General features: G+C 37.9%; 2 protein-coding genes across 2 annotated transcripts in view; both read left to right on the top strand.

The window, feature by feature from the left end:
- Positions 1–623: 623 nt before the first annotated feature.
- LOC121492452 (60S ribosomal protein L23a-like) lies at positions 624–1,079 on the top strand. Its single transcript, XM_041757717.1, has one exon. It carries the CDS (start codon positions 624–626, stop codon positions 1,077–1,079), a length of 456 nt encoding a protein of 151 aa, XP_041613651.1.
- Positions 1,080–6,178: 5,099 nt separating this feature from the next.
- The window catches only part of C6H14orf39 (chromosome 6 C14orf39 homolog), a 60,961-nt gene continuing 53,452 nt past the window's right edge, over positions 6,179–13,687 (top strand). Inside the window, exons 1-3 of the mRNA XM_041757797.1 lie at positions 6,179–6,227; positions 6,324–6,380; positions 9,643–9,769. Coding sequence (XP_041613731.1) covers positions 6,179–6,227; positions 6,324–6,380; positions 9,643–9,769 — 233 coding nt within the window. The remainder of the gene's footprint in view (positions 6,228–6,323; positions 6,381–9,642; positions 9,770–13,687) is intronic.

Consider the following 13,687-nt stretch of genomic DNA (forward strand, 5'->3'; position numbering starts at 1 on the left):
TGTGTTTGTGTATTGGGGGAGGGGCAACAGAGGGTATGGGGCCTGTTCTTATGAAATCTAAAAATATAATGGATGAGAGAGATATTTATATAATAATTACACACATAATGTAGAATTATAACCATGTTAAAGGCTATGAAGGATGAATACATGAACTCTGAGAGTTTATAATGAGCATTACCAAGGCTATGATACTTGAATAGAGATTTGAAGAGTTAGGATTTTATTAAATGAAGGATAGAGCATTCCAGGCTGAGCAGCCAGCAAGTGCAATGTCTGTAAAGGAACATGTTAAAAACTGAAAGAAGGTCTATAAAGCTGGATTCCAGGGGAAGAAAATAAGAGTTGGTATAATATGAAGAAGCAGAGGTAGATAGGGACAGGATCATAAAGGGCCTTACAAGCCATAATAACAATTTGGTCCTCAGAACAATAATAGAAAGTCATTGCCATTGAAGTGTTTTAAGGTGTGTGTGTATTAGAGACAGAGAGACAGAGACAGAGACAAAGAAAAAGAGAAAGAAAAAGAGAAAAAGAAAAAGAAAAAGAGAATAATAAACTTACATTTAAAATCAGTCCACTGAAAGATGAATGAAGAATGGACTAGCCCTTTCACGAAGAAGATGGCGCCGAAGGCGAAGAAGGAAGCCTCTGCCCCTCCCAAAGCTGAAGCCAAAGCCAAGAAAGCGGTGCTGAAAGGCGTGCACAGTCACAAAAAAAAGAAGATCCCCAGGTCACCTACATTCCGACGACCCAAGACCCTGCTTCTCCGAAGGCAGCCCAAATACCCTCGAAAGAGCGCCCCCAGGAGAAACAAGCTTGATCACTATGCCATCATCAAGTTCCCCTTAACTACTGAGTCAGCCATGAAGAAAATAGAAGACAACAACACACTTGTGTTCATTGTGGATGTCAAGGCCAATAAGCACCAGATCAAACAGGCTGTGAAGAAGCTCTTTGACATTGATGTGGCCAAGGTCAACACCTTGATCAGGCCTGATGGAGAGAAGAAAGCATATGTTCGACTGGCTCCTGACTATGATGCTTTGGATGTTGCCAACAAAATTGGAATCATCTAAACTGAGTCCAGCCAGCTATAAATCTAAATATAAATTTTTTCATCATAAAAAAAAAAAGAAGAAGAATGGACTAAAGGGCCAGAGTAGATATACAGCAAAACTAGTTTGGAAGCTATTCTAATAATCAAAGTGAGAGAATGATGGCAACCTGGACTAAAATGGTGGCAATTGAAATGGAGAGAAATGGATGGATTTGAAAGATATGTAAGAGGTAGATTAGATATGGCAGATGATATGAAAGGAAAACTGTCAATGATGATGCCTAGATTTATGGCATGTACAAATGGACACTGGTCATATTTATGGAAAGAGAGATAACAAAAAAGGCCCAGCATTAGTGGAGGGAAAAACATGAGTTATGTTTTGGCTAATTGTGTAGGCAATTAAGATATTTACATCTGCAACTCAGAGGATAGGTATCATAGAAAGTTTCTGTTATTTTTTTTACTTCTCAGCATTTAGATTCACTTATAATTAGAGAATATTTTTTACCTTCAGTCTTAGGGAAACAAGAGATGGAGCGCGTGGCCTAGGCTTCCCCAAATCAAATGTACCCATCCCAAATTTTGAATTGGGAGTGACACAAAGAAGTGTGCCCTGGGAAGAATTTCCTCTGTCAGTGGTGGCAGTTAAAATAAGATCAAGTTTGTAGGGCAGTTTTGGTAGTAGAGGTAACAGAAGCATCTTGTGCTGGTGGTAGTGGAAAAAACTATAGTCCTTAGTGCTTTGTGGTTGTGTTGTCTTGACCTCCAATTCTTTGATATGAATTTGGGCATTGCTCCTTGCTAGGTTGCCTCTGAGTCTGGTTCTGTAGCTATTCTGGGGATTTTGTGATAGGCAATATCATTTAAACAAATTCTGTTTTTGCTTAAATCAGCTACAATCACCTTCTGTTGTTTGTCACTAAGGATGTGGATTGATACTAGAGGTCTGGGCTAGGGATATACATTTGTGAGTCATCTGTATAGTAGTTGTAGAGCAAGCTGCGTGCAGGGATGAATTACTTTAATGTAGCGTACAGAATAAGGAAAGGGCTAGGAATGAGCCCAAGGAATTTATAACATTTCATGATTAAGTAGAAGATGAATCTGAAAGAAGAGATCAATTATTAGAAATAGAAAAAACAGGTAAATACTGTATCTCAGAAGTCAAGATGCTGGGTTTTTTGTTGTTGTTGTTTTGTTTTGTTTTTAAATAATCTCTAAACCTTACATGAAGCTCAAATTTACAATCCTGAGATCAAGTTGGTACAACAGGTAACTACCTGTTGTACCAACTGAGTCAGCCAGGTGCCCAAAGATGTTAGACTTACTCATTCTCATTTTATATTTGAGGAAACTAAGCTTGGGTTAGAAGCTTGCCCAATGCTTTAACTTAAGAAATTATAGAACCAGAAGTTGAATCCATATCTGTATGCCTACAAAAACGGTTTATGAAGTTGATTGGATATATATGAGGGATATATTAAAGAAAAAAATCAACAAGACTTTGTGAATAGTTACAAGAGATGAAGGGAGTAATGATTCATAAAAGATACCAACTTTCCATGTAATTGATTTTGGGGGAGGATAACTGTGCTACTGAGACAGATGTGTTAGAGGGAAAGGAAGAGATGACTTTGAATTTGGATCAGATTGAACCCAGATTGATGGAAAAGCATGTAAATGTAAATATTTATATAACTCTCAGATAATAAGATAGGACCAGAAATACAGATTTGGGAATTTTAAGCATAGAAATAACTAAAGTCATTAGAATGAATAATCCAAAGAAAAGAGTGTAGAGAAGGGCAGAGTTCAAGAAAAGGCTTTGATAAGAGTCCATAGTTGGGTAGTGATGGTAAACAGTAAAGAAGTAGAAAGCAGAATCAGAACTGCAGGTAGGAGAGGTAGAAAACTATGAGAGACTAGTGTCTTGGAAGTCAGGGTTGCAAAGACTTTTAATAGGACCAAAGATGGGGAAGTTTTTTTTAAAAAAGGTGGGGGGATAAGACTGAGAAAAGACCATTAGATTTGGGGTAAAATTATTTTATTGATTATCTGATAAAGCAGCTAAATGTGATGGGGATAGCAGATGAGTTTAAAAAGTCAATGGGGAAAGGAGTGGAAATCAATAGTAAACAGGAGATGTGTTTCTGTTGGATAGATTTAGAAGTGAAAGGAAGAAAAGGAATACAGTACAATTAGAATGGGGAGCAGAGGGATCCCTGGATGGCGCAGCGGTTTGGCACCTGCCTTTGGCCCGGGGCGCGATCCTGGAGACCCGGGATCGAATCCCACGCCGGGCTCCCGGTGCATGGAGCCTGCTTCTCCCTCTGCCTGTGTCTCTGCCTCTCTCTCTCTCTCTGTGACTATCATGAATAAATAAATAAAATCTTTAAAAAAAAAGAATGGGGAGCAGGTTTATTTATTTATTTATTTTTTTGGGGGGGGGGGAGCAGGTTTAAATAAAGAATTTCTTCAGTTTCTGATTTGCATGTCTGGAGCAAAGAGGAAGGTGCTAATAATAGGTAAGAAAGGATTTTTTATGGGAGTACTTTCCCAGAAAATGATTTGTTAGGATAAGTGTTTACCTGAGTCAGTGGTCTGTAAGTTTTCAAATGGTGCTGTATATTTATTGGGGTAATATAGAAGGAAGAATAAAATTTGTTATTTAAAACTCTCCAGTAGGGACACCTGGATGGCTCAGTCTGTTACGCGTCTACCTTTGGCTCAGGTCATGATCCCAGGGTCCTGGGATTGAGCCCCTCACCTGGGAGCCTGCTTCTCCCTCTGCCTACTGCTGCCCCTGCTTGTGCTCTCTGTCAAATAAATAAATAAATAAATAAATAAAATCCTTAAAAAAATAAAATCAAACTCTCTAGTAGTTCCAAAATCAACTTCTTCATTTTCATTGCTTTCCAGAAGGAATTTTTTTGGAATGGAATCCGTAGTAGTGGTTTTGGTAGAATGCAGTTGTATTTTTGTGAGAATAATCAGGATATGCATAATGTGAATTTAAATGCATTTATTTTCGGGTGTCAGCAAGGTGGGGTTTCTAGGTTTCCACAAATTTTTATAAGAAAATCTACTTTTAAGTTGAACTGAATCAACTCTTTTGACCTACCAAATTGTCTTGTCATAGCAATGTAGTACCAAACAAATCTAAATAAGTTTAACTTTCATATTTATGCTCTTATGCCTTCCTAAACAAATGTCATAAACAAGTATATGAATAAAGCTGTTAAATCTCTTACATCATCAAACTTCATTAGTTTTGACGGTTTACTATCATTAATACTAATGAGCAACTTTACATCACATAATAAAGTCAGTTATGCACACATAATCTGAGGTATTTAAGCAAGAAAAACCTCTGAAAATTTCTTTTTCATTTTCATAATCTGTGAGTTTGAGTTGCGAATTGAGGCAATTATTTAGATCATTTAGTATTAAAAATGTCTTTACCAGAAATATACCAATAATTAAAACAATTGGGGGCTAATTTGCTTAAATAACTTTTTTTCTCCACTCTTTTCTACTTTGGATATGCTGACAAATTCTAAGAGCACAAATTATCCAAAGGTAAGCAATTCGGAAAAAATATTAACGTGCATTTTAGTTGAAACTACACAAACGAGTCACTCAATGTTTGTTGAACGAAAATGTGTTTGAATTACCACGCTTGCTTTTATTTTTTTTTATTTTTTTTCCACGCTTGCTTTTAAAGAAGCTTTGAAAATGCTCAATGCAAAATTGAATTCCGATGATTGATTTCGAGTTTTTTTTTTTTTAACTTTCACGCTACAGTAATTACCAATTTTTATTGCCGTTCTCTCAAAACACTTTTTTAAACTGTTCTGTCACGAGAGGAATGAATAGTCTTAAAACAGCGTTTGTCTTCAAGGCCACAGGAGAATCCCTGACGGGTCCCCCGTTCCTCTCGTCAGGGCTCCCGACTCCCCACCCCTCCGGGGGTTCCAGGGAGCTCGGCTCGCGCTTCGCCCGGGGAGGCAGGCCGGTGGCCGCAGCGCAGGTCTCGCGGGGAGTTCGATCTCGCTCCGGAGCGCGATCTGCAATTCCCGCCGCGGGCTTCGCGGGCTCTCCCGGGGCTGCGTGAGGCCGAAGAGGACGGCCGCCCTCCTTTCGGTGTCGGGTTCTGCGTCCAGGACCCCGCGCCGGTACCCTGAGTAGAGCTGTGGGACCCGGAGAAGGGACGGTTTGAACGTTCGGGTCCCCGAGGGGCTGTTGAGGTGGGCGGGGAAGGGAGCTGTGTGCGGCAGTTCGTCCCTGGGCCGGCGAGCCTGAGGGGTCTGAGGGGCTGACGGGCCCCGTCCCCGGAGTTCGCGCAGCGGTCGCGTGGGGGGCTTGCGGGCGCGCGGCCTCCCCCCGACCCCCGGCCTCGGAGCCGCCCCAAGCAGTGGGCGCCTCCGCGCGGCCGGAGGGCGGGGAGGGAACCGGGTGAGGGGAAGCGCCTAGGCCGTGAGGGTGGGGGTCGTGAGCGAACTTCGCGCTTCAAAACGGCTCCTCGAATCTGCGCGTGACGGGTAATACGAGTCCCGCCTCGGGCGTATTTTGTAACGCGGCTTGGCAGTCCTGTGGAAACCTCCACTTTTTAGATTTTTTGGTGGGAAATTCGTTAAGTGTAAATTAGCCCTCTTCCTTGTTTTTTTTTTTTTACCATGGTGTCGGTTAAGGACTTTCCTTAGGGATCTTGCTAAGGCGTAGTAGTACAAACGCTGAGAAAGGACATCCTCAGAGATAATATTTATTTTAAAGGTCATATCCTTTAGAGAAGTCTTGGTGTCTGCACTCCAGAAATTCAACGAAGTGTTGCAATACCACGTCTGAAGGATTATGAGGCCCCTCCCCCCGCTCGCGCCCCCAGATGTTTCAGTCCTGCAGCGAGTTTCAGCAAGTTATTCCCTAAGTGCTTTACTAGGGCTGTGCCCAGTCCTGAGCTGAAGGGGTCTCGCGCCTCCTCGCTGCTTGCTCCCCCCACATTTTTCTGTAATAATGCCTGGTTAAAAAGGTTGTTACCGAACGAATATATGCTATTTTGTGTATGACTTCAGAAAATCCTTAACAATTCTTTTTCTTTTTTAAAATACAGTATTCAAGATGAATGACAGCCTCTTTGTCAGTTTGGACAGACTTTTGCTAGAATTTGGTAGGTATAAAATGAAAAAGAAATAGGTAATTATTTGTATTATCATTTAACATTTTAACAATGAAGTCACAAAATAATTACTTTTTTTTTTTTTAGTTTTCCAGTATGAGCAAGATATAAGTACCAAAGGAGATATGATTCAACGAATTAATAGTAAGTCTTTTTGCATGATAAAGTTATTCTGTTTTTTAAATTTTCTATGGTATATAAGACAATAAACATCTGCCTTGTTTAGGATAACTTATAGTTGGCATTTTAACTTTTGTGCCGGTTCTATATAGTGACTAATACTAAGCTGTTTGCCCTAATTACAGCTTTTCAGTACTAAATTTCTGTATTCATCCTTCAATGATTTTGCATTGAAGAATTTTGCTTTAAGCAGACATAATGACTTAATTAAGCACAGTTGAAAATACGTTATTTTTCTCAAACAGGTTATTTCAAACGAGTGAATTTTTTTATTTCTTTTTAAATTTTTTAAAAGATTTTATTTATTTATTCATGAGAGACACTGAGATACAGGCAGAGAGAGAAGCCTCTGCCTGTAGAAGACACTGGATGCGGGACTTGAAGGCAGATGCTCAATCGCTGAGCTACCTGGGCGTCCCTTGATTTTATTTCTAAATTTATTTTTTTGTAGTTTCAAGTTTTTATTTAAATTCCAGTTAGTCAACATGCAGTGTAATATTAGTTTAAGGTGTAGGATTTAGTGATTCATTACTTACATGCAACACTCTGTTCATCCCCAGCATCCTCCTTAATACAGATCACTGATTTAACCCATTTCCCCCACCTACCTTCCCTCTAGCAAGCCTTGGTTCTCTATTGTTAAGAGTCTGTTTTGTGGTTTGCTTCTCTCTTTTTTTCCTGTGTGTTCATTTGTTTTGTTTCTTAAATTCTACATGTGAATGAAATCATAAAGTATTTGTTTTTCTCTGACTGACTTATTTTACTTAGGATAATACTCTCTAGCTCCATCCGTGTCATTGCAAGTGGCAAGATTTCATTCTTTTAAATGGCTGAGTAATATTCCATTGCATATATACACCACATCTTATTTTTTTTTTTTGGAATTATTTATTTATTTGAGAGACAGCATGAGTGAGAGGGTCAGAGGGAGAGGAAGAGAGAATCTCAAGCAGACTCCACACTGAGCATGGAGCTGTTTGGGGGGCTCAATCACACGACATGGACATCAAGACCTGAGGTGAAACCAAGAGTCAGATGCCCAGCTGACTATATCCAGGTCACCGTATCTTTATCCATTCATCAATGGATGGGCATTTGGGCTCTTTCCATAATTTGGCTATTGTTGATAATGTTGCTATAAACATCAGGGTGCATGTGCCCCTTCGAATTTTTTTTTTTTTTTTAAGAAAGAGAATGTGCAGGGGCGAAGGGGTTGCAGAGTGAGAGAGAGAGATCCTAAGCAAGCTCCACACCCAGCACAGACCCTGACCCAGGACTCCATTTTACAACCATGAGATTATGACCTGAGCCAAAACCAAGAGTTCATTGCTTAACTGACAGCCACCCAGGCACCCCTCGAATCAGTATTTTTGTATCCTTTGGGTAAATAATTAGTAGTGCAATTGCTGGATCACAGAGTAGTTCTATTTTGAACTTTTTGACAAACCTCCTTACTGTTTTCCAGAGTGGCTATACCAGTTTACGTTCCCACAGCATTGTAAGAATGTTCCCCTTTCTCCATATCCTTGCCAACATCTGTTGTTAATTTTAGCAATTCTTACAGGTATGAGATGATCTCTCATTGTGGGTTTTTTTAAAATTTTTGTTTAAAGATTTATTTATTTATTCATAGAGACACACACACACACACACAGAGAGGCAGAGATACAGGCAGAGGGAGAAGCAGGCACCATGCAGAGAGCCTGACCTGGGACTCGATCCAGGGTCTCCAGGATCACACCCTAGGCTGCAGGTGGTGCTAAACCGCTGCGCCACCAGGGCTGCCCTCATTGTGGTTTTGATTTGTATTTCCCTGATGATGAGTGATGTAGAACATCTTTTCATGTGTCTATTAGCTATCTGTATGTCTTCTTTGGAAAAATGTCTGTTCATGTCTTCTGTTTATTTAAATAGATATTTTGTTTTTTGAGTGTTGAGTTTGATAAGTTCTTTATATATTTTTGGGTCATTTAAGTGAATTTAAAAAATCTTTTTAGACATAGTTGGCTATTGTGGACATTGCTGCTATAAACATTGGGGTGCAGCTACCCCTTTGGATCACTATATTTGTATCTTTGTGGTAAGTACCTAGTAGCTATGGAAAGAAGTCAGATGTCCATTGATAGATGAATGCATAAAAAAGATGTGAGATATATGCATATATATGCATAAATATATATGAATATATATGAATATTACTCAGCCACCAAAAAGGATGGAATTTACAATGATATGGATAGAACTGGAGGGTATTATGCTGAGTGAAATAAGGCAGTTGGACAAAGACAATTATATGGTTTCACTCATATGTGGAATTTAGGAAACAAAAGAGATGATCATAGGGGAAGAGAGGGAAAAATAAAATATGAAATTAGAGAGGGAGGAAAACTATAAGAGACTCTTAAGAATAGGAAACAAACTGAGGGTTGCTAGAGGAGAGGTGGCTGGGGAGTTGGATAACTGGATGATGGTCGTTTAGGAGGGTACAAACATGGATGAATAACAACTCTACTTCTGAAACTAATCATACAGTACATGTTAACTAATTGAATTTAAATAAGTGAATAAAAAAATAAATCTTTTAGATGTCATTATTAATTTCTTAATAGTTCTGAAAATGTAGAATTTGATTAACATTCTGCAACAAAAAAGAATGTAGAGTGTTAAGGCTTTATTTTAATCTTTAAGAAATTGCATTTTTGTATTTATTCCCTAGTAACAAAGAAATAAGTGAGTTGAAGGTGCATTTAATAATTAGTTGACATGGAATCAATGAAGACAAATTTTATATTTGTCAAAACCAAGATCAGCTAGTATCATATGAGACTAAATATTTACATGAACTCATACTCTCAGAAGATGCCACTGATCTTAGATGTCACTTAATCTAGCTCTCTTATGTTAAAGATAAGGAACAGGGACATTTCTTTCTTTCTTTCTTAAGTTTTTATTTAAATTCCAGTCAGTTAATTTCTAGTATACTATTAGTTTCAGATGTACTTCTCTTCTGTCCCAAACATAAATCCTTTGCTTCTGGATCTAGGAGCAAGCCTGGTTCTGGTTCTGTGCTTTTTAGTATTGGGTCTTCCCATCTCAGTCCTCATTTCCTCTCCTTTCTCTAATTCTCCTCCTTTTAGGTCAGTTGCTATACCCCTTTTTCCTCTGTATTTGTTAATTTTGAGTTTATGATTTCTACCTTAAGAAAATAAACATTTCTCCTTTCCAGAATGCTTTGAAGATATTAAAGAAAACAAGGCAACTATTTGTAAGATACATGAAACTATAAATACAACAGATGAGGAAATTGGTCATTACTGTAAACATAGTAAGGAGATCAAAGACAACTGTAGTAAGTGAGTATTTGAAAGAAAGTAACTTTCAGTAATTGTTAGTAGATTTTTAAAAAAGATTTTATTTATTTATTCATGAGAGACACACAGAGAGAGGCAGAGACACAGGCAGTGGGAGAAGCAGGCTCCATGCAGGAAGCCCGATGTGGGCCTTGATCCTAGGACTCTGGGATCATGCCCTGAGTCAAAGGCAGACGCTTAACCGCTGAGCCATTCAGGCGTCCCTGTCACTAGATTCTTTATTCAAGGTTTCTGTTATTTATAATTTATATCATTTATAATTGAAGACATTGTTGCTTTAAAGTAGTGTTTTGTACTATCAAATAATCAGGTCTTAAATTGCTTTGCTACATGCTTTGGTAAAAAGGGATCATAAGAAAATCAAAAGAAAAGTAGAAGTGCTGTAAGATCTCTCTAATTAATACAGCTCCAACTCCAGAATTCTACAGAATTTTGAACAATATAGGCTCAGTATATAAAGTTCCTATTAGGTCAGTACAGTTGAAATGATTTCCATCTTTGAGTTTTTAAGATCATTATCTAGGGGAATCTAGACTCAAATAAGTTCCTTTTCATTTTTTAAAAATTTCTTTTAATTTTTTATGATAGTCACACAGAGAGAGGGAGAGAGAGAGAGGCAGAGACATAGAGGGAGAAGCAGGCTCCATGCACCGGGAGCCCGACGTGGGATTTGATCCTGGGTCTCCAGGATCGCACCCTGGGCCAAAGGCAGGTGCTAAACTGCTGTGCCACCCAGGGATCCCCATAAGTTCCTTTTCAAAGTGAAAATATTCAGTATGTTAAGAATTCTTTCAACATGGTTTCAGGTTCTGGAACATAGTAGTTAAATTTATTATAAGACATAAACATTTTGAAACAAAGCATATTAAGAAAATAAAATGTATTAGTTTTCTGTGCTTTATGTAGACCGTTATCTTTGTATTAACTACTATACTTTAGAATCATATTTGTTTTAAAAATATTTATTCAAAATTTTAATGTCTTTTTTGATTTTCCATTTTATAAAGATAATACATACCAGGAATAGAAATTCAAAAACTATATAAATGTGTAGAGTAAAAAGTTATTTTCTGCCTGCAGTTCCCACCTCAATCCTGTCTTCTTCCCTATAGGTAATCATTTTTAATGGCTCTGGCTATCTTTTCAGACATTTTTCAATAAAAATACAATGTCATTATTAAATAAACTTATGTGTACATCTATCTATATATTTCTTTTTACAAAATGGGATCATACTGTACTTACTATTTAAAAAATCAACATGTTCTGTAAATGATACTATACATGTAATGATTATGTATAGATTTCAATCTTTAACAACTCCATAGGATATAGTCTTGGTTTATTTTAAATGTAATCATTCTCCTATTATAGACAGTTAGGTTTCCAGTTTTTCCCTCTTATGAACAACCTGTACAGGTATCCTTCCACATTTATAGACCTGTTGCTGTAGAATGAGTCTAGAAGTGTGGTTGTTAGATCAGAGAGTATGCATATTTAAACATTTGATAGATAATGCCAAACTTCTCTCCACAAAAGGATTATATTAATTCATACTTTGGCCAACAGTGTATGAGTGTTCCTGTTTCCTCATGCCCTTGCCAACACTGGAATTATGTTTATTTTTTAATTTTTTTATTTTTTAAATATTTTATTTATTTATTCATGAGAGACACACACAGAGAGAGAGGCAGAGATACAGGCAGAGGGAGAAGCAGGCTCCATGCAGGGAGCCTGACATGGGACTTGATCCCAGGACTCCAGGATCACACCCTGGGCTGAAGGCAGGTGCCAAACCGCTGAGCCACCTAGGGATCCCCTGGAATTATGTTTAAATTATTTGCCAATCTGATCAACAAAACATATTGTTGAACTTTCTCTTTTATTTTGATTTAAGCTTTATTGTAGGACATTTTACCAGTGGTTTCCTTCAACTAGCTGCAGTGGTCATGGGAAAAGTAGTTTCCTTTTAGAACCTGCTGTGTCCAAGATATAATATACTTCATACGTTTAATCTCTGCTGGGTTCTGAGGACAATTTTTTTTGAAAGATTTTATTTATTTATTCATAGAGACAGAGAGAGGCAGAGACACAGGCAGAGGGAGAAGCAGGCATCATACAGAGAGCCTGACGTGGGACTCAATCCAGGGTCTCCAGGATCACGCCCTGGGCTGCAGGCGGCGCTAAACTGCTGCGCCACTGGGGCTGCCCGGTTCTGAGGACAATTAGTAGGATTTTAATACCATGATATACCTCTAATTCATGATTTCAGCATACTGGTTAAGAGATTTAAATGTGGAATATGAATTCATAAAAGTACTAGAAGAAATATAAGTGACTGTATAATCTCAGAGAGTAGAAGGCCTTTGTAAGTGTAACATCAAAAGTAAAAAGTAGGGAGATCCCTGGGTGGCTCAGTGGTTTAGCGCCTGCCTTTGGCCCAGGGCGCGATCCTGAAGTCCCCGGATTGAGTCCCTGGATCGAGTTCCGCGTTGGGCTCCCTGCATGGAGCCTGCTTCTCCCTCTGCCTGTCTCTGCCCCTCTCTCTCTCTATGTCTATCGTGAATAAATAAAATCTTTTTTAAAAAAAAGTAGAAAATAAAAGGAAACAATGGATAAATATGATTACACACAAATTAAAAAGAGAAATGCCCTCAAATGATACAAAAGGCAAAAGGATAGGGTAGGAAAAGTATCAAGTAAGTGCTAATTTTTAAAAATATAAAGTACTTGTGGAAAATAAGTAAATACCAAAATGAAGAAACATATGTCTAATAAATCTGTGAACAAATGTGGAATCTTACTATTAATCAGACATCCAAATTAAAGCAACAATAAAATGCTATTTTTTTTGCCCTTAAGTTTTGTAGAAATTTAAAGAAACACAATATCCTGTGTTGACCAGGGAATAAGAAAATCACTTCTCTTGTACACTATAGTAATGTACACTGGTATAAACCTTTTAGATGACCCATCAGTGTATTTTTAAAAAGCTTTAAAAATAAGCCTGACTTTTGATTAAAAGTTTCTATTTCTGAGAATTTTTCATAAGGAAATAATTAGGCACAATACTGTACAATAAGGTGTTTATTTCAAACTTTTCTTTTTAAAGATTTTATTTATTTACTCATGAGAGAACAGAGAGAGGCAGAGACATAGGCAGAGGGAGAAGCAGCCTCCCCATGGGGAGCTTGATGCAGGACTTGATCCAAGGACTCTGGATCACGCCCTGAGCCAAAGGCAGATGCTCAATCACTGAGCCACACAGGCATTCCTATTTCAACCTTTTTTTTTTATGATGGGAAAACATTGGAAAGATCTAATGTTCAACATTAGGTGATGGGTTAAATGAATTTTGGTATATGCATATGAATTAACAGTAGGTAGCCAATAAAATTGTAAGTGTATATTTACTGATATGGAAAGATGTTAACTTTCTATTAATATGGAAAGATGTACATTATGAAGTAAGCAAAGCAATAAAACAGCATTCGTAGTATGAGCCCAATTAAGTAATTGTATATATATAGTAGAAATAATCTAGGAATATGTATGTCAAAATGCTTACAGGAAATACCTTTTTAAGGAACATGTATTTCTTATGGAATTTTTAAAATACTCAGAATATGTGTAATGTATAACCTTTGACCTTATCATCTCGAAGATGTTAAATATAGGGATGCCTGAGTGGCACAGTCAGTTAAGCCTCTGACTGTTGGTTTTGTCTCAGCTTGTGATAGGATGGTGATATCCAGCCCTGCATAGGACTCCTCACTCAGCGGAGAGTCTGCTTGAGACTCTCTCCGTTTGCCCCTTTCCCCACTATTCTCTCTCTCTCTCAAAGATATAAATAAGTCTTTAAAAAAAGATAATAAATATATACTTTATAATAAAATTTAG

Source organism: Vulpes lagopus, chromosome 6 (assembly GCF_018345385.1).
Source record: "Vulpes lagopus strain Blue_001 chromosome 6, ASM1834538v1, whole genome shotgun sequence".
In the NCBI taxonomy this organism is placed as follows: Eukaryota; Metazoa; Chordata; class Mammalia; order Carnivora; family Canidae; genus Vulpes; species Vulpes lagopus.

Coding starts and splice junctions, on each gene's coding strand:
- LOC121492452 (XM_041757717.1), top strand. CDS start 624: ATGGCGCCGAAGGCGAAGAAGGAAGCCTCTGCCCCTCCCAAAGCTGAA.